The sequence below is a fragment of the Sinohyriopsis cumingii genome, chromosome 7 (assembly GCF_028554795.1).
Source record: "Sinohyriopsis cumingii isolate HCF-2022 chromosome 7, ASM2855479v2, whole genome shotgun sequence".
Classification (NCBI taxonomy): domain Eukaryota; kingdom Metazoa; phylum Mollusca; class Bivalvia; order Unionida; family Unionidae; genus Sinohyriopsis; species Sinohyriopsis cumingii.
In genome coordinates this window covers 80,332,772-80,355,297 of record NC_142967.1, presented here as the reverse complement: position 1 = coordinate 80,355,297, position 22,526 = coordinate 80,332,772, and the positions used below count along the sequence as shown (strand labels likewise).

General features: G+C 36.2%; 1 protein-coding gene and 1 pseudogene across 1 annotated transcript in view; both read right to left on the bottom strand.

Moving 5' to 3' along the window:
* Positions 1-22,526, bottom strand: part of LOC149795606 (uncharacterized) — a 61,959-nt gene that overhangs the window by 21,437 nt on the left and 17,996 nt on the right. The window contains exons 6-7 of the mRNA XM_089965429.1: positions 17,687-17,823; positions 646-752 (exon numbers count right to left, since the gene is read on the bottom strand). Of these exons, the coding sequence (XP_089821555.1) occupies positions 646-752; positions 17,687-17,823 (244 nt within the window). The remainder of the gene's footprint in view (positions 1-645; positions 753-17,686; positions 17,824-22,526) is intronic.
* On the bottom strand, positions 13,689-14,905 carry LOC149795607 (uncharacterized; annotated as a pseudogene).

Here is a 22,526-nt window from a genome sequence, read left to right as displayed (position 1 = left end):
TGGACATCAATTGGAAGCATATTCATTTAGGACCTACAAGACATCATAAGAAATGTTTAGTGAAACTTTGATGTTGATATGAATAAACATCCACTCTGGAGAAGTAACAATAACAAAATTTTCAAGATGGCCACCTTGATAGCCACATTAGATATCCAAGTTAACCATTTTCATTTAGAACCACCCAGACATCATAAGAAGTCTTCTGGCAGATATGCCATACTGATATGTCATACTGATCAGAAGTAGCAATATTAAGATTTTGAAGACAACTTCAATTGTGGCATATCAGATGTTATATTGGCACCATTTTCAGTTACGACCAATTCCCTCCTGTCCATTTTGCCTACATGTTTTATTGGCGGGGGGGGGGCCACTAAGATGAAAAAAAAAAAAAAAAGAGTCTAAAAAGCCCAGTGGTAATGTACTTGCTGTGCACCTTTGCAGCCCAAGCCCAAGGTTGATCCAATGTCAGAACTTGTTACAGGGTTCAGTGGTTTCCCCAATTACAAATCCAACACATGCTAACATCTAAGCCATTGTCAGCATTTAATAAAAGTTATCAACAATTTTTGTAACTTCTACGTTAAATAAAAATGTGGTAATGTTTAAACTTATATCAGCAAAAAAAAAAAAAAAACCAACCTTTGGCTGATCTCCAAGATATCCACTGCAGTTGGCTGCTCTACATTTGCAGGGAATTTTCTCGTTGCCAAGGCAGTCAAAGTTGTAGTTGAAAGTAAGCTCTGAGCCTGATAAAAATATATCAGAGTGAAGTCAATGAATATTGTTAACAGGAATATTGAAAATATATCGGAGTGAAGTTAATGAATAATGTTAACAGGAATATTGAAAATATATCAGAGTGAAGTCAATGAATAATGTTAACAGGAATATTAAAAATATATCAGAGTGAAGTCAATGAATAACGTTAACAGGAATATTGAAAATCATAACTGAAGTAAAACAGGAAAGATTCCTTCTTAATGAGGGAGAGAAATCTTACAGATTTGTGATCCTTACAGTTTCTTGTCTTGGATTTTTCATGTCACATTGTTGCAAGATGGTATCATATTTAAAGTGACACCGAAGATTAGAAACAATAAAGAGGACATATTAACATAAACAATGGTGAAACTTGGAACAAAATCTGTTGAGTAATTTTAAAGTGATGAGCTTTAGAAGATTTTTTTCCAGGGGGATTGACCTTTTCTTGATGCTGATTATATCACAGATGAAGAATGCTAAGGAAAAAGAATTTCAATTATCTATAAAAGTACATGGCACATTTAAAACATGTCTAGACACGATTGAGCAAAGTCAATCTGATAAAATGCTAATATTTCAAGAAAATATACTTTTTATTGTTATTCATTTTTAAGTTTCAAATTTTCAGTGCTGTTAAAATTATTTAAATAACTATCTGAATGTGTAGGACCATCTTCCATATCTTTCCACTTAACTTCAACGTAATTAACTTTCATTTGTATTGCAAGAGATCATTATAAAAATTATTTTAGATCTCGTCTATAATTTCATCAACTCTAGAATATTACTGAGACTGACCATAGTTGACAGCTCTGAAACTTTTACAAAAATTGAATATCTTGACAAGTTTAACAACCAATTTTGATGGAATTGTCACTGTTGTTTATGTTATCACGTCCAGTTTATGTTTGTTACATTTATTTCCAAACGTGTCACTTTAAAGATCATACTGTTTGTACTTTAGGATACCGTATGAAAGACCCAGTACAATATGGCCAGCTTGCAAGAACTATGCAATTCCAACAAGAATACAATACTGAAACTGTGATTCATGTGATTTTATATCTATTATTTTACCCATGTTATTCCATCCTGTAAATTGCTTGCCCAAAACAAAATGAATACAAATGTTAATGAAAAGATGACTGGTTTTAATTATGACTGAACTGCATATAAATACATGTTATAAATGTGATGTGCTTTTACCTGTTTTTGCATCATAAAAGAGCTGCTTAGATGTAAAGTTACAAGGCAACAAACTTATTGGGTTATACATATACATGAACTTAACAGCACACAATAAGTGCTTGACAATGTCCTATAAGAGGAAATATATGGGATCGTTGTACACAATGCTTTGTACAGTAAGTTACATGAGAGGTGGACTAAGAATGCAAGTAGAGAATCCACATATATGGGAAATGCCGAGTACACATGACAAGTCAGGAATCTGAAAGTACATAAAGCTCAAGTACACCTCACAAAGCAAGAATCTGAGTTCACAAACCCCTGAATTATTTGTATTCGACTTACCTGAGTCTTTGCATTCACTCGAATTAATAGCAACACCCAAGCAGAAAAATACACCCAAAGACATACATTATTCACGTATATACACAAATGTACAGCATGGATTCCCAAGTAGCATTCTGAAAACTTTGTTCAATCTCAATGAGTGATGAATACTTCTAATTGTGATTCTACAAGTGGTTCCACCTCTACATGGGAAAAATCTTTATATCGTGGAGAGATACAAATGAGATGAGAAGATAAAGGAAATTAGGTGTGCTACAGGGTTCAGTCAGTCAACTCTCCACACAATTTGGGACCATGCTGCCCGCTATCGTGGACAATATGGAATGCATGTTGACATGGATTGCGCACCAGGATCAAGAACACACTTTCAACCTAGGGGACTCAAAAAAGGCATGCAACATTTAAGAGTTAAAACATGATAATCCTGAAGCCAAGTATTTAATGCAAGTGTCATATTGTGTGATAGATTTAAAGCATGCCAGATTTCATGATCTCAAAATGACAGATGATAGCACAGATGCAGAGAGAAGTGCTGCAGATGAATTTCATGCAATCCTATAGGATGTCATTGAGATGGGAACCTAAAATCCGAGGCAAGTTTTCAGTTTGGAAGAAACTGGACTTTACTGGAAGTGGATGCAGCTAAATGTTTATTTTAGTTAAGGAGAAAACCACAGCAGGGTTCAAGGCTGCAAAGGATCGCTGCACCCTGCTAAATGGAGCAAACGCAGCCAGCGACTTCAAACTCTAACCATTGATGGTTTACCAAGCCAAAAATCCTTGGGCACTTAAAGGTAATGCAAAAGGAACACTTGCCTGTTCATTGGAAAATCAGGAAATGATTGGTTACTGGATCTTTGTTTTAAGAATATTTGTCCAGTCTCCTGCATCTGGAACTGAAGGCTTATTACAAAAGTCTAAATCTGCCTTTCAAAATTATAGTACTTCTTGATAATGTTCCTGGACACCCGCAACCTCAGTAACAACATTTAAGGTGATGTTCTTTCCACTGAACACAGCATCACTCCGCCAGCCCATGGATCAAGGAGCTTTTCAGGCTTTCAAGGGCTATTATCTATGGAAGGCCTTCATGAAGCTTATCAGTGAGACAGAGTGAAAGGAAAAGGCAGACAACAAAGAATTTTGGAAGAAATTTAATATCAAGATGGACACAGTCATCATTGGAGAAGCATGGAATTAAGTTACACAGCAATGACTCAATGGTGTCTGGAAAAACATCTGACCTGCTGTTGTGAATGATTTCTGAGGGTTGCTAATGAATTTATGAGTGATGCAAGGCCTGAGATCGTCGAGACAGCTAATAATGTTGGCATGAGCATGTCAACGAGGAAAAACCTTGGTTGAGCTGCTTGATTCCCACAGGAAGGAACTCTCAAAGGAGGATCTCCTTAAGCTGGATAAGGAGTGTCTGTGTGTGTTTTGGGGGATTATTAACATAGCTTTAAAAAAAAATTCAGTCATATTGCTATATGTCTGCAGTGTGACAGCTTATAGTGATGTCTAGCACTGGGGCATCATGCCACAGACATGCAGCATCATGTCCCACCAAGTCACATTATCCTGACACCAGGCCAACCAATTCTAACACTAATCTCTTAATGCTGAGCACCAAGCGAGGAAGCTGCAAGTACCATTTTTATAAGCCTTTGGTATGACTCATCTGGGGTTTGAACCTGTGACCTTCCACATCCAAGGCATATGCTCTAACTACTAGGCCACCGGAGCAGTCAGATAAGGAATGTCATGAAGAAGAGCCTGTAGAAGAAAATGAAATGCTGTCCCCTGACTTCTAATGATGGAAGGCATGGCTAATTCAAACTTTCGGATGCTTACCTAGCCTTCTTTGATAAAAATGCACCCAATCGTGAAAGAAGTGCTAATGGCTAATGTTGCCAGGCTGATGAACAGCAATGCCTGCTACACAGGGCTTTAAAGGGAGAAGTGGCGCTGCTTGGTGCAGTCTTCCTTGGACAGGTTCTTCAGGAAGCAGGACAGCACTATCTTGTCTCAACAGATTCTCAGCCTTACACTTCTAGGAAGAGCCAGCTTGCCAAAAATTTTATTCCAGGCCATCTAACACCATTCTAGGTATATCATTGTCATCTTTTGATGTGTTTGACCAGGATGAAGATTTGGCTTCCCATTGATGGATGAACTGAAGATTGCTTGTTGTCCATTTTGTATTTCTGTGTGATTTTCTCATAATTTAACTGAAAAATTATGTTTACAATTTATTTGTAACATAACAAACATATTAATTGAAAAAGGTTTTATTTTGGTACCTCTGGAGTCATAAATATAAGGTCAAATGAACAACCCATCACTTTCCTAATATTTCACATGGAAAATTCACTTAAAGCCACACAAATTCTACATGAAAGGTTTCTCAGAATGCAAAATATAAAACAAATAAGGTTTACTGTACACATCAAAAGACAGGATACAAGAAGTAAAATTCACTCATATTACAATGCGAGCCACATGTGCAGGACCACAGAACATCCCTTATCTCCATAAAAGGATTTTGCTACCTTTGTAATATTCCCCATCATGCAATAATTAAAGAAAATGGAAGAAATTTTTTTTTATTGACAAAAGCAAAGCATATTCTAAGACGTGTCATTTTACCACAGGCTGGCAGAAAATATACATCCAATAAATTGTATTCACGTCATTATGAAGTGTGTGTGAAAAACAAGATAAGTCTTAAAAAGACTGAATGCAAAACAAAACAAATTTTAGTAAGCCATATTAGCATAGGACATGTTTTTGATGGTGTAGTTTTGCAGGTGCATGACAGAAACATTATTTTAGGAAGCGATCTCTTGATGCTTTGCTAGAACACCCCAAGAAATCTCTCCACTCCATTGTTTGTACAACTAGTAGAACAAACAACCAAGATGCAAATTGGACCAACTGATGACTTCTCTATTTCCTCCTCACATATCTAAGCTGCCTTGTGATGTGTACTCTTGAGTTTCTGTACCTGGGATATCCTGCCTTGCAATATGTACTCAGGCTTTAATGCCTTGCGAGAATTTGGGATTCGTATTTGGGGTTTCCGTATGCAGTGATTCCTGCCTTGCGAGAATTTGGGATTCGTATTTGGGGTTTTCATATGCAGTGATTCCTGCTTTGCGAGAATTTGGGATTCGTATTTGGGGTTTCCGTATGCAGTGATTCCTGCCTTGCGAGAATCTGGGATTCATATTTGGGGTTTCTGATGCAGTGATTCCTGCCTCACGAGAATTTGGGATTTGTATTTGGGGTTTCCGTATGCAGTGATTCCTGCTCTGCAGTTTTGTTGTACTTGGGCTTTTGGTACTTGCAGTTTCAGTTTATCAAACACTTGAGGGGAGTACAAATAATATGGTATAACACATTTCAATGCGGTTGTAATGATAAACATGACTTTATGTGTATGCAATTCGATGACGTTATGCAATTTAAATGGAAAAATAAAAATCTTCTAATTTCAGTGAATTACCCAAGAAAAATAAATAATGCAAAAGTTGGAACCAAGACAAAGAAATTCATGTTGAGGAATATATTATTTGTCTTCTGCAAGGCATACAAACTAGTCTTTTGAGATATGCTAAATGCTTAAAAAAGTCTTTTCTACAAAATCGTATTTCAGACTTGAGAATACTTACATGACCATTAGGAGTTTACCTCATGAATCTAACTCTCCAAAGATGATCACCATGTTTTTCGACCTATTACAGCAACTTAAGTACCAAAATGTCATCTGCTTGTCAAAGTAGCAGTCAAACTAGTGTGGTCTGCCCCTGTATCCCCAAATCCAGTCAATTGGCAGTTACTACTGGGGTGCTCTTCAAGGGATGTAACTGGGGAAGGCATGTGAAGATGCATTCTATTATGATTAGGTAAGTATTAAAGAAGAAACATTTTGCTCTAAAAAATGGTTTCTTCTTCAAATATATTATCAAATCATAATGATTTAAGAGAACAGGTAAGATCATGGTGTCACATTCTACCCTTGAGTTAGTCTGGTCTCCGGTCTCTTAATGTATGTAAAACAGCTTCAAGTTTCATGTGAGATACAGACTAAGTTTCGTATGTGGTTATGCATGGATACAGTTCAAACAAAAATTCCCTCACAAATTCAGCAAAGTGTATCGGAACTGTGCTCTGAAGTAGCTGATGAGCAGTGACTGTTGTGGCTCTTGGTAATGACAATATCTGTTGCATCTGTTACAAATGAAGCTGGTGTCTTGGGTTTCCAGATGTTGTTTTATCTTGTTCATTCTACTGGCTCTTTTCACCCCTGCCAATTGCAACTGTTGTCTCTCACTTCTCTGAAGACCTTGATTGAGCTCAAGCCTCAAGCTAATTTGGTCCTGAGCATGTACTTTCCAGCTGTCTAGATCAATGTCCAAGGCTTTGATGTCTCTCTTGTACACATTTATGAAGCACAGGCATGGGTGGCCCAGTGGCCTTTTGCCAGAGAACCGACCATTGTAGAGGATATTCTTAGGTATGCACCCATCATCCATTCAGTGTACATGTCCAAGCCATCATAGGCAATGGTGTTGTAGCAATGTGTCCATGCTAGGGATGTGCATGTTTTAGAACCTCTATGTTGGAAACTCTGTCCTTCCAGCAGATGCCGTGGATACAATGGAGGCAGAATTAGTCGAAAGCTGTTTGACAGGTCAATGAAGGCTATGTTGATTTTTGGCCTTCTCTGTAACTTACACTTCTTTTGCAGTTCTATAAATGAGAAAATCCAGGGTTCATACAGAATTCTGAATGATAAGTTAAAAGACTTTTCCCAAACTTTCAAAGACCACAAACATAGATTTCCAAGACCTACTTTCTCTAACATTTTGAATACAAGTTATGTTATATGAGAAAACAATGAATGAAAAATACAATATTGTTTAATGATGAAATTCAAACTATAATTATTTTCCTAATTTCAAAAGCAAGAAACCAGGAAAACTCGACTACATCCGATTCTAACAACCTTGGACAATTTTATTTGTGATTATGGAAAGAAATTACAACGTTTGGGTTTATTTCAATTTTCAAAGACTTTTAAAGACCTCAGGGTAATCTGCTCAAATTTCCCAAACTTTCAAGGCCTTGAAAATGCTACCTCATTTTTCCCAAACTGTCAAAGACCTTCAAAGACCATTAAGAACCATGAAATCATGTTGACGATGAACCATTCTGCTCTGAAGCTGCAATCAGGGAAGACACAATTCACGTATTTTCCGGGAGACTTTCCATTTGCATGCTGAGTTCATCATTGAGTTAATCCATGGTGGGCAATCTCTTGATGATAATGAGGGCTGTATCGCTGTATTTACCCAGTCTCTTGATGATACTGAGGGCTGTATCACTGTATTTACCCAGTCTCTTGATGACACTGAGGGCTGTATCGCTGATGTTTTCCCAGGAGTACAGCTCCAAGCAGTGTTCTATCCACCACTCCAGTTGCTTGTCACAACCATTTATGGCCACCCCTGTAATTGATTTTAGAGGGGCTGCCTTTTTTTTAAATATGACCTATTGACTTCTTGATCCCATTGTACATGCCTCTGATATTGTCTGTATATTCTGATGTCTGGATGTTCTGACATAGCTGCAGCTAACAGTCATTGGAACAGCATCTAGCAACCGGTTAAGCATCAAGATTTGGGACCTTCTTGCAGATAGCAAGGATGATGCATTTGGCCTCAACAACTGGGATCATTTCACCAGAGTTTGCCTTGAACCAATCACTGGTCTTGTTCTGCTATTTGCTGAAAACGGACAGGACTGTGCTGATGATTGCATTCGTCGGTAGCTTCCATTTCTGCTGGGCACTCATGTCAGGGCTGTTGGAGAGGAGAGCTTGTTGTTGGGCATCAGTGTACAGATGAGGCTTCTCTCTCCCAGCTGTGATGACAACACTGATGCAGGGAATCCCTTTGTGTTGTAACCAGTGCTTTGGCTTAAGCCTGACTTACTACATACTAAGGAATGATCCATGTTGCATTTCAGTGCTACAGTATCAGGTAATTCATGATGAAGATGCCACTGAAGCTAATATGCATGGTGATGATCAGATCCATTGGTGCCAGTAGACAAATCTGGGCTGTCTCCATCACACCCTGTGTTAATGCCAGTAGACAAATCTGGGCTGTCTCCATCACACCCTGTGTTCATGCCAGTAGACAAATCTGGGCTGTCTCCATCACACCCTGTGTTCATGCCAGTAGACAAATCTGGGATGTCTCCATCACACCCTGTGTTCATGCCAGTAGACAAATCTGGGATGTCTCCATCACACCCTGTGTTCATGCCAGTAGACAAATCTGGTCTGTCTCCATCACACCCTGTGTTCATGCCAGTAGACAAATCTGGTCTGTCTCCATCGCACCCTGTGTTCAGGTTTTGTCTTGAAATACATGTTAGTGATGCAGAGGTCATGGTAGGAGTAAAGTTCAAGTAGTCTCTGCCCATTTTTGTTCACTTTCCAAGCACTATTATTTTCTATACAAGTGGACTATGAGTCACAATCAACACCTACTCAAGCGTTAAAATCCCCATACAGGTACAGATGTTCATGTTTTGGTATTTCGTTGATGGTTGCCTTGAGTGTGTCATAAAACTGGAACTTTGTTTCAGTGGACAATTGTAATGTTGGGGAATACACACACGATTTGAGGAGCCCTCAACAGTTAATAGTTCTCTAACAACTTATGTGAGGGTCAAACATCCCCAGGAAAGTTTTTTTGGAAGCATTCTCCATATTCTTTTATTTCTTCTCTGTACTCTTTTATTTCTTCTGTATTTAGTCCTTGCCAGAAGAAGGTGAAGTATAGTCTTTCTCTTGAAGCGATAAAGTCGACTTGAAGTGTATATCTTTGAGGGTTACAATCTCAATGTTTAGTCTTTTCAGCTCGACATTGATCAAGTACATCACATATCTGCTGTAGGTCTTTGGACAAGCCAATTGTCATGGTTCTGACATTCCAGCATCCTATTCTTAGGGTGGTTTCTTCGTTCTATTCATCTTTGTCTTGTTAGTGCAATGATTTCAGTCTGCTTGTCAAATATAGATTATATCCTCACTTACATGCACTATAATGTATGTGATTTGTTCAATGACAGAATTTGAATGTGATGAGAACACACTTCTCCTTAAAAGCAATTGAAGAAGTTAGTTATTTGTTGTAATGAGGAATTATGGGAGAGATGGGTTGCTCACAACACTGGGAGAGAACTCCATTTTTCCCCATACTTCCAAAGTGATGAGCTGTCTTGGTCAATAAATTTTGTCCTCCACTTGTTTTGAAAAAAATTTCTTCATTGGGGCTTGTTTGATATAAGTTAGGTGTTCATGTTCAACATATCTGGGTTTGGATGAAAACCTGTATGCAAGGTTGATTCAGCAGGCATGGAGAAGGCAGGACTCTCCTGGGTATCTCCTTTGCTTAACTGAGGAGGCATATGTTCCATGTTTCCTGTTTGAGGTGAATCATCAGGATTAGTTGGCATTCTGCAAGACCTGGGAATCGAAGCAGTATAAGAATGGTGCTTTAATGAGATCATTCCAGTTAACAAGGACACTGGCCACCCAGGTTGTAGACTAATCTGTAAGACACAGGTCAGAAGCTTGTCATTCTACATCATCGCAAAAAGAACTGCAAAGGACAACCCAAAAAATCTCAGACAAGACCGAAGTTGCCAATACTGGAGTACAAAAATTCTGACTGCTTATGACAAAAATACTGATTTTCAAAAAGAAATACTGATATTTAAAATTTTAATGCATAAGTAACCATGTGTATTTACAATATCTACAACCATCAGTAAAGTAGGACCAAACCTTCCTTAATAATATAATGTCAAAGGTGCACGTGTTGCACTCTTGCACTTTCTGAATGGCCACCCTGTTCCATTCAGATGCCAATTTAGAAAATGCAAGAGTACAATATACACTCAACACACTGGTTGCTTATAGTAGCCTTTACCACACCACATTTTTTGTGTGTTTTTCCCCCCCAATCATTATCAATTCCAATGTACCATCTTTCATTGATGATCTGAATTCTGTGTGATTTTCTTGCTGAACTGTTTTCATTTTTTCACACGAGTAATCCTTTGCGATTTTACTGTCTGAAAAATGTGTGTGAAATAAATCTCTAGCAACACTAGTAACTGGAAGATGAAAGTTCATTTCTAAAAGAAATGTAATAAACCGAATTTTGATCGAACTACATCAAAGTTATTTCTGGTTTTTATGTCATAAGTTTAGGCTGAGTTGTTGATGATGAAGCAGCAAGGTGATGTTTATTAGCTTTTTCATGCTCTTGTATTTCGTAGGTGCCTCCATACCAAATAGCGAAATCACATTTGCAAAATGTAAATTTTCTCCTCTGCTAGATGGTTTCACAAATCTAAACAAGATGGCCCAATTGTATTTCCAATTCTGTTTTCTTGTCTTTCCTGGAGAAAATTCTGAATATTCTGCTTTCCTATTCAACATGATTAGAAGTTGAATATTACGGTGATGAAATACAATGATAGTGGCATCTGTTTGCATATGGTGGATAAAGACAGGCATGGTAGCCTAGATTTCAAATGAACCAATCATATTTTAGAACTGTATTCCTATATTAATGTGATACATTCCTATCAAAATGGAACTGGGTGCCCGTTCTCAACTGAAAATTGCAAGGAAATTTATTATTTTTTAAAATTAAAAAACATATTTTTTGCAAGAGAAACATACACCAGTATGAAGGTCCATAATACGGCACAAATATGGAAAAAAAACAGGACATTTGGCAGCTATACAAGACCAAGGCACAGTTCATACCAATTTTACATCTTGGAATTCAAGCACTTTTCAAGGACAATAAAAATTCATTTTTAAGCATTATAATGAAACGTAAATAAACTCAAAATGAATGCTTTGATTTTGGTATTCAACATTCATTAAATTTCAGAATCACATCATTCTTAAAATGATCTCCAAAATATTTCTTGTTAAACTTGACCTTGGTGAAGACACTAACTCAAGGGTATTGAAGGCATGACAGTAGAGGTGTAGTCATGTCTATATAAATATTTGAGTTTGCACTCTTATTCATTTGAGTTTGTAACTCCTTGACTTTTTCATATTTAAGCACCAAAAATATTCTAAATTCATTTCTATTGTCACGATTTCATTTTGTTTTTATATTTCACTCTTGCCACAAATCTTCTTTTCATTGATCTAGGAGAGGTTACATCATCGCTGAGCACTTAACCAACATTTCTTTATCACCTTTAACGACTCACTTAACACATCATCTGTTCATTTTCATGAAGTGGTTACAAATCCCAAACAGGGCTGAGTGCTAACAAGGATACAAATGAACCAACCAAATTCTTACTGAATACATAATCAATCTAACTTTTAAATAATAGGAAAATCAGTTTTCTAGCTTCTTTAATGGATCTTTTATTTTCTTTCTCGGTAATTATGCCAGTAAATTAATGTTTTTGTTTCTAAAATTCAAGTACTTTTAAGGGCAAATGATCATTCTGAAGCACTTTCTAGTACTTCTTGGAGCTGATCTCCAAGAAAAATACTTTTCAAGGTAACCACCAAAATTCATACACTTTGCAAGATTGTGCAAACCATGCAAAGGATAAAAGAACTATTCAGTATGCATTCTGCTGATTCTGTCAGGACAGTTAGTCCACAAGAAGTAAGCTTGGGATGTAGCAGACCTGAATGTGGATTTGTTGATGAGGACACCATCAGAAATAAAATCACATAAAGAAATGCTGAGGTTTGGGAACTGAGTTCTCACCAGCCCTATGAAGAGACAGAAGTCGTTATGACACAAAAAATGTATGCTCTTTCTGTATAACATCTGCTGCAACAGTTAAGCATTTGCAATGGCTTTATCTCCAATGGATCAAAATGCTTGGAGCACAGAGAAGTATTTGCAATGGCCTCATCTCCAAGGGACAGAAATGCTTGGAACACAGAGAAGTATTTGCAATGGTCTCATCACCAAGGAAGTGAAATGCTTGAACACAGAAGTATTTGCAATGGTCTCATCACCAAGGAGCTGAAATGCTTGGAACACAACTAAGTATTTGCAATGGCCTCATCTCCAAGGGACAGAAATGCTTGGAGCACGACTAACTATTCCTCATCTCCAAGAGACTGAAATGCTTGGAGCACAAAGAAGTATTTGCAATGGCCTCATCTCCAAGGGACAGAAATGCTTGGAATGCAGAGAAGTATTTGCAATGGCCTCATCTCCAAGGGACAGAAATGCTTGGAGCAGAGAAATGTTTTTGCAATGGCCTCATCTCCAAGGGACAGAAATGCTGGGAGCATAGAGAAGTATTTGCAATGGCCTCATCACCAAGGGACAGAAATGCTTGGAGCACAGAGAAGTATTTGCAATGGCCTCATCTCCAAGGAACAGAAATGCTTGGAGCACAACTAACTATTTGCAATGGCCTCATCTCCAAGAGACTGAAATATCTGGAGCAATCCTGAAGGGACCAAATTCAACTAACATGGAAAGAAGAGCTGAAAAAAGTCACATCGACCAGTCATGTGTGCATCCGTATAAATCGAAATGTCTGGCAATAAGAAATGAACTGGTGATCTAAGAAATACAGTTGTCTTCATTTTTCTGATTACTGTAATATCATCAATTTTCATGGGGGACCATTTTTCATGGTTTCTGTTGTTGCCCCAAACCATGAATGTAAATCCCCAACGAAAAATGATCCACGTAGGATGATGCCCCCCCACTGGTTTTCTTTCAGTGTTTCATTCCCAGAGATTAACACAGCTATTAGTATCTGATAAATCAAGGTCAATACTGAAATCTGGTAATTAAACATTAGCTTTTACATGTGTTTGTTTTATATTTTATGTTAACCTTTTGAAACAAAAATTATAAATCATTTTATATTGTTTCAATGCACACGTTCGACACGGTATCTGATAGCTGTAATTTTATACTAACTGCCTTAAATCGATATGTGCGGTGAGTAAGGATAGAGAGAAAACATAGAAAAAACATAAGGTATTCAAACAATAGTAATACTGAAAATGAAGAAAGAAAAAAAAAATAACAGTATGAAAGAAAAAATAACACAAAATAACAGTATATAAAAATTAAATTTAATACTTATTCAAGTCAATCCTTCATTCGAGTACAACTGTTGTTGAAACATTTAAATCCTTCTAAAAGCACATTTCATTTTATCCATGCATTTTTAATCCAAAAGAACAACAATCTTGTAAAAATACTATAACTATTTCTTGAAACATTATTATTAATAAAACACTGTATGCTTCTCAGATAAATAATCCCCAAATTGCTGAATTAAACAAATCCAGCTTTCTCAAAACCACTGATAATTAGGTCCAATCTTTCACTCATTGTCGCAGGAGATGCAATTATCCATTCAGCATGAATTGGCTTCATTAATGAGGTTGCAAGGTTTCCTAATACTATCCAATGATTGTCACCAGTAACATCATTTTTTTCGTAATGGTGTCGATGACTTGTTTAGCATACCACTCATGGAAGTGTGACTTTAATTCTTCTTTGTACTCTTTATTTACTGTCAAGTCTAGTGGCTGAAGTTGGTCTGTACAAGAGGCAGGCACAAACAAAAAAGTGATTCCACTTTCTTTCAATTTAGTTAGCAACTTCACACTTTGATGGGCTCTAAACACATCAAATAGTGCCACTGCTTGCTGACTGCATTGCACAAGGGGTAGCTGGTCATGTGTTTTGTTCACATATGGAATGATGACATTATCCACATAACATGTCATAGATTCTTTGTTACTCCAGTGTGAGTAGGTTTGATTCACATCCCAGTGGTTAGGGAAAACTACACCCTTAGGCAGGCATGTCAGTCTTCCTTGCATAAATGACTTGTGGGTGCAGGAGAGTTCCGGATTTTGCTATTGCAAGTAAAATCATAATCTGCCTCTTGTCATCAAGTGTGGAAACTGACACTTGCTTAGATCCACAGGCTTCCATCGTCCAGTTGCCACCTGAACCAGTTGACACCTGGTCTGATCCCAATTTATTATAAGACAGTCTGGATTATTGTGCTGTTTCACTACAGTGTTAACCTTTTCTAAGAACATTTTCTTAATGTCTTCAAAATCACAAGGCAGCTGTTTTACGCTTTTCGTTCCTTGCCGTTTAACAAATCCCATATGGCAAAGTAGCAACCTCGTCCCATGGCTTGGTGATGCTGATCTGTCCACCACAACGTGCCAGCTGGCTGCGAGCATGCTTGGTGATCACAGCCTCTGCCCCAGCCATTACAATCCTAATACTGATCACTCCTCCATTAATTCTAACTTTCTTCATCCAATCTTGCATCTCCGCATCAACCATGCTTCCTAGCATCAAAGGATTGCCCAGGGTGATTTGGGTAAATTAGAAACTTCTTGGCCATCTTGCCTTTTTAACTTTATGTATTGGTCCCGCATACTCTGTACAGTGGTCTCACTGATCGTACAACTCAGATCGCTACTGAATTTGCGGGCTGCCTTGGGAACACCATTATCGATGGAGTATCAGGCTTAAGCCACTGTGTTCATGCCATGATCGTCAGATAGTACTGATGGTGCAATTTGATGGACATTGGTTTAAGTAAGAGATCATTCATATGTACTTTAATAACTGATTGGCCCAGTGTTGTTGGCTGCATTGGTTTCCTTTGATGTTGAGCAGTCAAATAAAACCATGGTGAAAGTGACTAATGTTGAAAGGCGTTTTATTTGTGCTCATAGAGATGGAAGTCTTGTTTCTGGTGTTCTTGGCTGCATTGGTTGACTGATGTTATTCACTTGGTTGAAAACACGATGTAAGTATTGAACTTGCCAGGTCTTTGATCTGTGCTCATACAGGTGGTAGTATTGTTTTAAACATTAATGTGACCGCCATTTGTGTCGGCAGTTTTATTCTTTTGTATTCTTTATTTTGGGTATTTATAGAGGTTAAACCATGAAATTAAATACCTACTAATATACAAACTTTGACAGGCAAAACCACAAATTTAAGTACCCACGAAAATGCCCTTTTTGTTTTTACAAAACCACAAATATTGAGCCCAACAAAAATAAATGATACAGTATTATGGACGAGTGAAAATGAGAAAATACATACAAAAAATTTGCATATGTATTAGATGGTGCCAAAAAGTTTTCTGCAAGAAAAAATCAAGCATGTTTTACAACTATGTTGCTTGTTTTTTCGCAGCCTTCAAAGATATGAAAATCTGGCGAAATTTGAGTTTTTGATTGAACAAAATTAAGTGTTGATATCACACAATTTTATTATATCATATGTATGTTTTAGTAGACAATCAAACAAGACAGCATAACCATAACAAATACTCTTATTTACAGGTACACTAACTTAATGCTAATTGGGGACCACCAAAATTGATCCTTATCGAACCCTGTCCAGTTTATCAAGTCAGACTTATGTTACACGATTCATTGCTAATGAATAGAATAGTCTGTTTCACATTATAAATACCTGCAGCTGAATAGACAAGTCAGTATTTCTCCTAGGGCGTGCAAGATTTAGAAAAAAAATCCCTCATGTGTCAGAACGGGGGTGAGTAAAATTCAAAAATTGCGGTCACATTAAAAATTTAATGGTGCTGATGCACAAATGAGGGTCAAGGGAAAGACTAAGTTGAATTCAATTATATGTTTTATACAATGGGGTGTAGGACCTTTTCTTAATTAATGTTGTGGTTGGAAATAATAATTCAAAGAATTTTGCTCATCATTCAAACATTAGTATAATAGTATTTGTGTGCATGTGTTAAGTTAGGTCTTTCAGTCTTCAAGTTTTAATAGTTTGTGTTCTACTGAAATAAAGTTGTGAGCTAGGGTGTCAGATTACATATTCATCAACTTGCATTATCAAAAAAAAATCTCATTTTGTGTCTTCAACTTGACTTCATTCTGTTACAGCAGGAATGTTCACTAAATTTGGTGCTGTTTATACTGGACATTGGTGAAAGAGCCATTATTTCCTTTCTGTTTAAAGATTAAATTTAAAAAATACAAGAGCAGACTTTGATTTAGTTTCTGCATTAGCAAACCACATACATCACATAATTCAATACAGCAAAACCTGTGTTGAAAGACCACTGCTATTAGAACAACTGTTTTAAGACCAGATTCACAATGCAGATGTATGGATTATACAGTGTTATGAATAGTCATTAGAGACCATCACTTTGATTGGCCAGACTGTTGGTCAGAAGAGATGGTCTTCCAAGACAGGTCTGCTCACAACTGTTATGTCATTATTTAAATTCCTGCTCAATCCACAATAAGTAGAACAAATTATTTATAAGATACAAGTAAAAATCCAATATATGCCACGTTAGTCAAAAGCCATTTTACTGCTTACTCAAATCCAGTCATCTGACTTAACTTTAATCTTGGCTGTTTGAAAGAAAATCTTTTCCACTAAGTTGTGTGACTTGGATGTGATGGAAAAACCCAGTCTTACTATTGAAACACCCATTTAAATAAAATACACCTTTGATACATTGGTGTACCTACCTGCCAGTATTAGGGCTGTAACACCTATTTAAATAAAATACACCTTTGATACATTGGTGTATCTACCTGCCAGTCTTAGGGTTGTAACACCTATTTAAATAAAATACACTTTTACATCAGTGTGCCTACCTGCCTGTCTTAGTATTATAACACCTATTTGAATAAAATACACCTCTGATACACTGGTGTGACTACCTGCCTGTCTTAGTGTTATAACACATGTTTAAATAAAATGCACCTTTCATACATTGGTGTGCTTACCTGCCTGTCTTAGTGTTTTAACACCCATTTAAATAAAATACACCTTTGATACATTGGTGTGCTTCTGTGCATGTCTTAATGTTGTTAACACCCATTTAAATAACATACACTTTTGAATACAATGGTGTGCCTAGATGCCTAAATAAAATACACCTTTGATATATTGGTGTGCTTACGTGCATGTCTTAATGTTGTTAACACCCATTTAAATAACATACACCTTTGAATACAATGGTGTGCCTAGATGCCTAAATAAAATACACCTTTGATACATTGGTGTGCTTACGTGCATGTCTTAATGTTGTTAACACCCATTTAAATAACATACACCTTTTGAATACAATGGTGTGCCTAGATGCCTAAATAAAATACACCTTTGATACATTGGTGTGCTTACGTGCATGTCTTAATGTTGTTAACACCCATTTAAATAATAAACACCTTTGAATACAATGGTGTGCCTAGATGCCTAAATAAAATACACCTTTGATACATTGGTGTGCCTACCTGCCTGAATATCCTTCAGTGCAAACAGTCCAATACGAACATCTCCATTCACCTGCCATTTCTGAGTCACAAGATTGGGGTCACAGCTGTGGTTTATGAAGCGAGAGAGGTTTCCTTTAAACCTAGCATCAATTACCCTGCAATGAGAATCTTGACTTGAGATAAATTCTAGGAAAAACATGAGGTCTAAGTGGGACCACTATCACTCACCAGTTTATTTACTCAGGGCTGGAAAAATCAGTAGATTACATGCACTGCACAAATTCTTTTTTTGTGTACTTTTTAACAATATTTGTCAGGGGTTTTATGCTAAAATTGGAAGTGGGGTACAAACTGTCCTGTATTGTTGTTGTTGTCAAATACTACAGCTGAAGAGAAAAAGTGCTACAGAATGTTAAACAAATAAATAAAAAACATAATTACATGAACTATTACTTATTTATTTTCTTCGCCTTGCAATTTTAAGCATGTTTGAAAAGGCACATTAAATGGAAATATTTATCCATGTTTATCCATTTAAAAATACTGGCTATGGGCTACAACACCTATTAGAGAATTATCCACTCCTGCAAAACTTATCAGTTGACCACTTCCCTAGAGAGGCTTCTGTAGTACATGTTTTTCAAAAACATCACCTATGTAAACTATCTTCCATAAGAACATCACCTATGTAAACTATTTTTCACAAGAACATCACCTATGTAAACTATCTTCCATAAGAACATCACCTATGTAAACTGTCTTTCACAAGAACATCACCTATGTAAACTATCTTCCACAAGAACATCACCTATGTAAACTATCTTCCATAAGAACATCACCTATGTAAACTATCTTCCATAAGAACATCACCTATGTAAACTATCTTTCACAAGAACATCACCTATGTAAACTATCTTCCATAAGAACATCACCTATGTAAACTGTCTTCCAAACTGCTTACCAAACTGATTTGAGCTTTATTACAAAATCCAAACAAAAATCCTTCCTAAAGGCATAATAAATATGAAGTTTCTTGGTCATAACTGAAGTGATCCATGACCTCGATAATACAAACTAGTTGTACCATGTGTTATCGAAATTGGACAAAAAATTGTGTATCAATATAGAATTAGTAGTAGTATTAGTTGTCGAGCTTAATGGCACGTAAGCACAATACTAGCTATCTGATGCCAATTAAAAGAAAGGTCTAAATATCTAGATATACAGAATTGCTAAAGAAAACACTTAATAAGATAAAGCCTTCTGAACAAACACTGTAAACACGATAAAAGCAAAACCATATAGATGTTAACATTCTGTAAAAGATATATAAAATAAAGACAAAAGTAAAACAAATAAAATCCTTAAATTATACCAATATTTTAAATATAAAATAAATTCCCTCAAAAAGTCCCATATTTTCTTTGGTGGTATATCATTATAAAGTTTCTTCATTGAGTTCACATCAAATATTTCTGCCTCACAGGGTGGAAGTCTATAGATTTGACAAGAATAAGTGGACAATGGCACATTCTGGTTGAGGTTCACAAAACAAGAGGTATGGATGAGTCAGGTAAGCATGTCGGATATGTGGATGGTACCATACAACTTCATCGCTGTGACATGTTCTATTTGAAGAAAGCCATTCTACAATAGTGGGCTTGATGTTCTGAGCTTGTTTGTGGTTTTCATTCAACATACACCACTCCCTCGATGACTCATGCTTTGATAACTCGCAAACCCACTTATAATGCAGGGTCAGATGTGGATCCCATTTTTTAAACCTTAAAATACCCAAAAAATGTATCCCTATTTGCTGAACTTGAAGAAAATCGCAATCAAAATTGGTAATGGAAACTCTGAGATATCGCTCATTTTATCATCGAGAATGGTAGATAGGACCTGGAAAGTTTAATCACCATTATGACATAGCAGCTTTTAATGAGAAGTTATATAATTTGTTACATTTTCTTTCCAAACAAACAACATTATTAGTACACCGTAACTAACGATATGCAAGGAAATTTTGATCAATGAAAATGTCATTTACACCTTGTAGAGGCAGCCTTTTAATAAATAAGTATCAATTAAATAAAAAAAACTTTATCAATTGAAATTTGTGTTCTAGTTCTATCTTTTAGTTCCTTTTAAGTGTATTCATGATAAATGCAACATGTCCTCTTGTAATTAAATGTAAAATGTGTCAATCTACCATAACAGCTATGTCCACGAGTGTTTCTCTGAGAACCTAATTAAGTGCCAATCGTGTTTTGATATTGGATGAGCAGAAGCATTTGTTTTGTTGTTGCACTAAATAAAAAGCTGGCCTCATTTTCTATAATCAATATAATTACGTCTTTTAAATGAAATAAAGAAGACTGAATAACAATATTTTAATTTTTTTTTAAAAAGGCATACAAATCCTACATGCTTAAGAACCAGCGGCCCCGGTCGTATGTCGGTTACCTCATTTCAGTTGACCAATCAAACAGTATCATAAATGTTATTGTGTACATAATCTAATTTAAAAACCTAAAATAACCGACTCATTCAAAACTGTGATCAAAGAAAGCAAGGCAACCAAGTGAAATGAGAACTTTGTTTCATAAATACGGACCACTGGAGGGAAAACTAGTTTCAGAGAATTCCAGAATTCGAACGTAGAGACATCTTCAAGGATGATAAGGAGTTTCACTATTACTTGCAATGAAATTACGGCATCGTATTTTACTAGCTGAACAATACAAAAATTGAGTTTCAACGTAGACAATTGTCACACAAAACAAATATTGCGTGTTTTTTTATAAAAAGGAATCTTGTTTGGTAGTGCATCAACATTTAGTCTTGTTCCCTGCTTAGTAGACTTCTTGTTTCATAAAATAAATTATAAGTCACTCTGCGACCCAGACTATTTAACAAAACAAAATGTATTTGTGTACCATGTTGGTAGTTGAAGCCAGGTGGAATCATGTTATCGATCTTTCAGATGTTGGACATTTTGAAAATAAATGAAATTTATACAGAATAATGAACAACTTCAGCAGAAAAAGCGCTTTATTGATAATTATTCTCAATGTGATTGTAAAACAAGGATTCAGTCATTAAACAGCACAGTTCCCCTACAACCCTGTGGTTCTCTGGATGTCTGGCAGATTTAGTTTTAGGTCCCCTGGTAACTCGCGCCCTTGCTTATAGTGCGGTCTATGCTTCTGGACCCTGATGTGTGTGAATTATCGAGGGAGAGGTGTATTTTGCCATGATGAAGAACAAGTTGATTATACAATAATTAAAGTCAGTATATGAAATCATTCATTCGGAAATGGATGACAACAAGGTAACTTTATCAGCTAATTCAATATGCTTAATACCATTGTGACCAAGCAGCCAGAAGTACAGATATTTTTCTTTCTTTACATATTATGAGCAAATCATGCTTTTTTTATGATTTTGGATGTTAATGGGTTTCACATTTCAGGTTTTGCAAGCTTTTCTCTTTGGAAAAGTACACCAAAAAGATGACAAAATTGGCTTTTTTGGAAAGTTTGAACGTTGTTCCGAGATTGAAGTACAGCTGTGTTTTTAGCTGTACAAATGGAGGCTTTAACCAGCAGCCGACTTAACATGGTGCCATGGGGCACTGCAATGGCTATCCAACCGTACCTCCATCATTCTATCCTTTTGAATATATAGCCACACTGAGGCTCTGATTTCATTGAATTTTACCCTGAAGAAAGGACAGGATTGGCTGAGGACATTTTAAATTTGCAAAAGTCCAATATCATTTTGAAGGTTTTCACATAGAAATACAGAATTGTGCAATATCTGCAACACTAATTTTTGTGTCTTCTGGGTGAAGATGAATTCCCATGTCAAAGGGTGAAATGAAATTCGATTTCTGAGTATACAAGGTTTGGTATATGGGCTACAGACAATATTATTATGGGATTAGATGGATTTGAGGACAGTTACTGAAAAGACAGTTTTGTTCACATTAGATAATATGATGGTTAATCTGTCTCAACAATGAGGCTTTCTTAAAGGGAGTCAAGGTCTTTGACTTTGTATTGGATCAAGCATCTACTATCAGTAAGATTTAACAGCTGATTCATACACATACTAAACAATCATAAAAGTGGCAAAAAAACATAACCTGAACATAAAAAGTGTAATCTATATATTATATGTCACAAATACAATAAGCTGTATAAAAATTAAAATCTATATTTGCTAATTAGCTGGATCTGCAGCTGGTTAAAATCTTGTTACACCGGCAAATTATTTATATATTACACTTTAACTCGTCTACTTGTCTAACTTTGAATGAGTGAAGATTAAAATCAAAAGAAGAAATTATGCAATAAGCAACACTATGTGCTCAACCAGAGTGATGTATTACATCACTTGAATATTCTTTTTCTCTCAAATTTATAAAACTCTATTGATTTGTTTTTTCTGAAGCAACATGTTTGAAAGTTTGGAACCTGTAGTTATTTTTAAATTAACGACTGGTCTACTAACCTATTGACTTCAATAATATTAGGAACATGAAATATTAATTTTCAAATTGAAGAATCCAGTCTGTGTTTTTGGAAATTTGCCTCATACAGCTGTTACAAATAAAGCAAAATGAAAGAATACAAGCATAAAACATATTTACCAATTATATTCACAACACTTCAACTAGTCTAGATTTCTAACTTTTCCCTGATGATCCTAAAGTAAAATTCACCAATTCTTCAACAAACATGATGTGCTCAACCCAAATGCTGTATTTTATATCCCTAACACATTTAAAAATATAAATTTTAAAGCAATATTGATTCATTTGATCCAAAAGTTCAAAAATATCCCTCTCTTT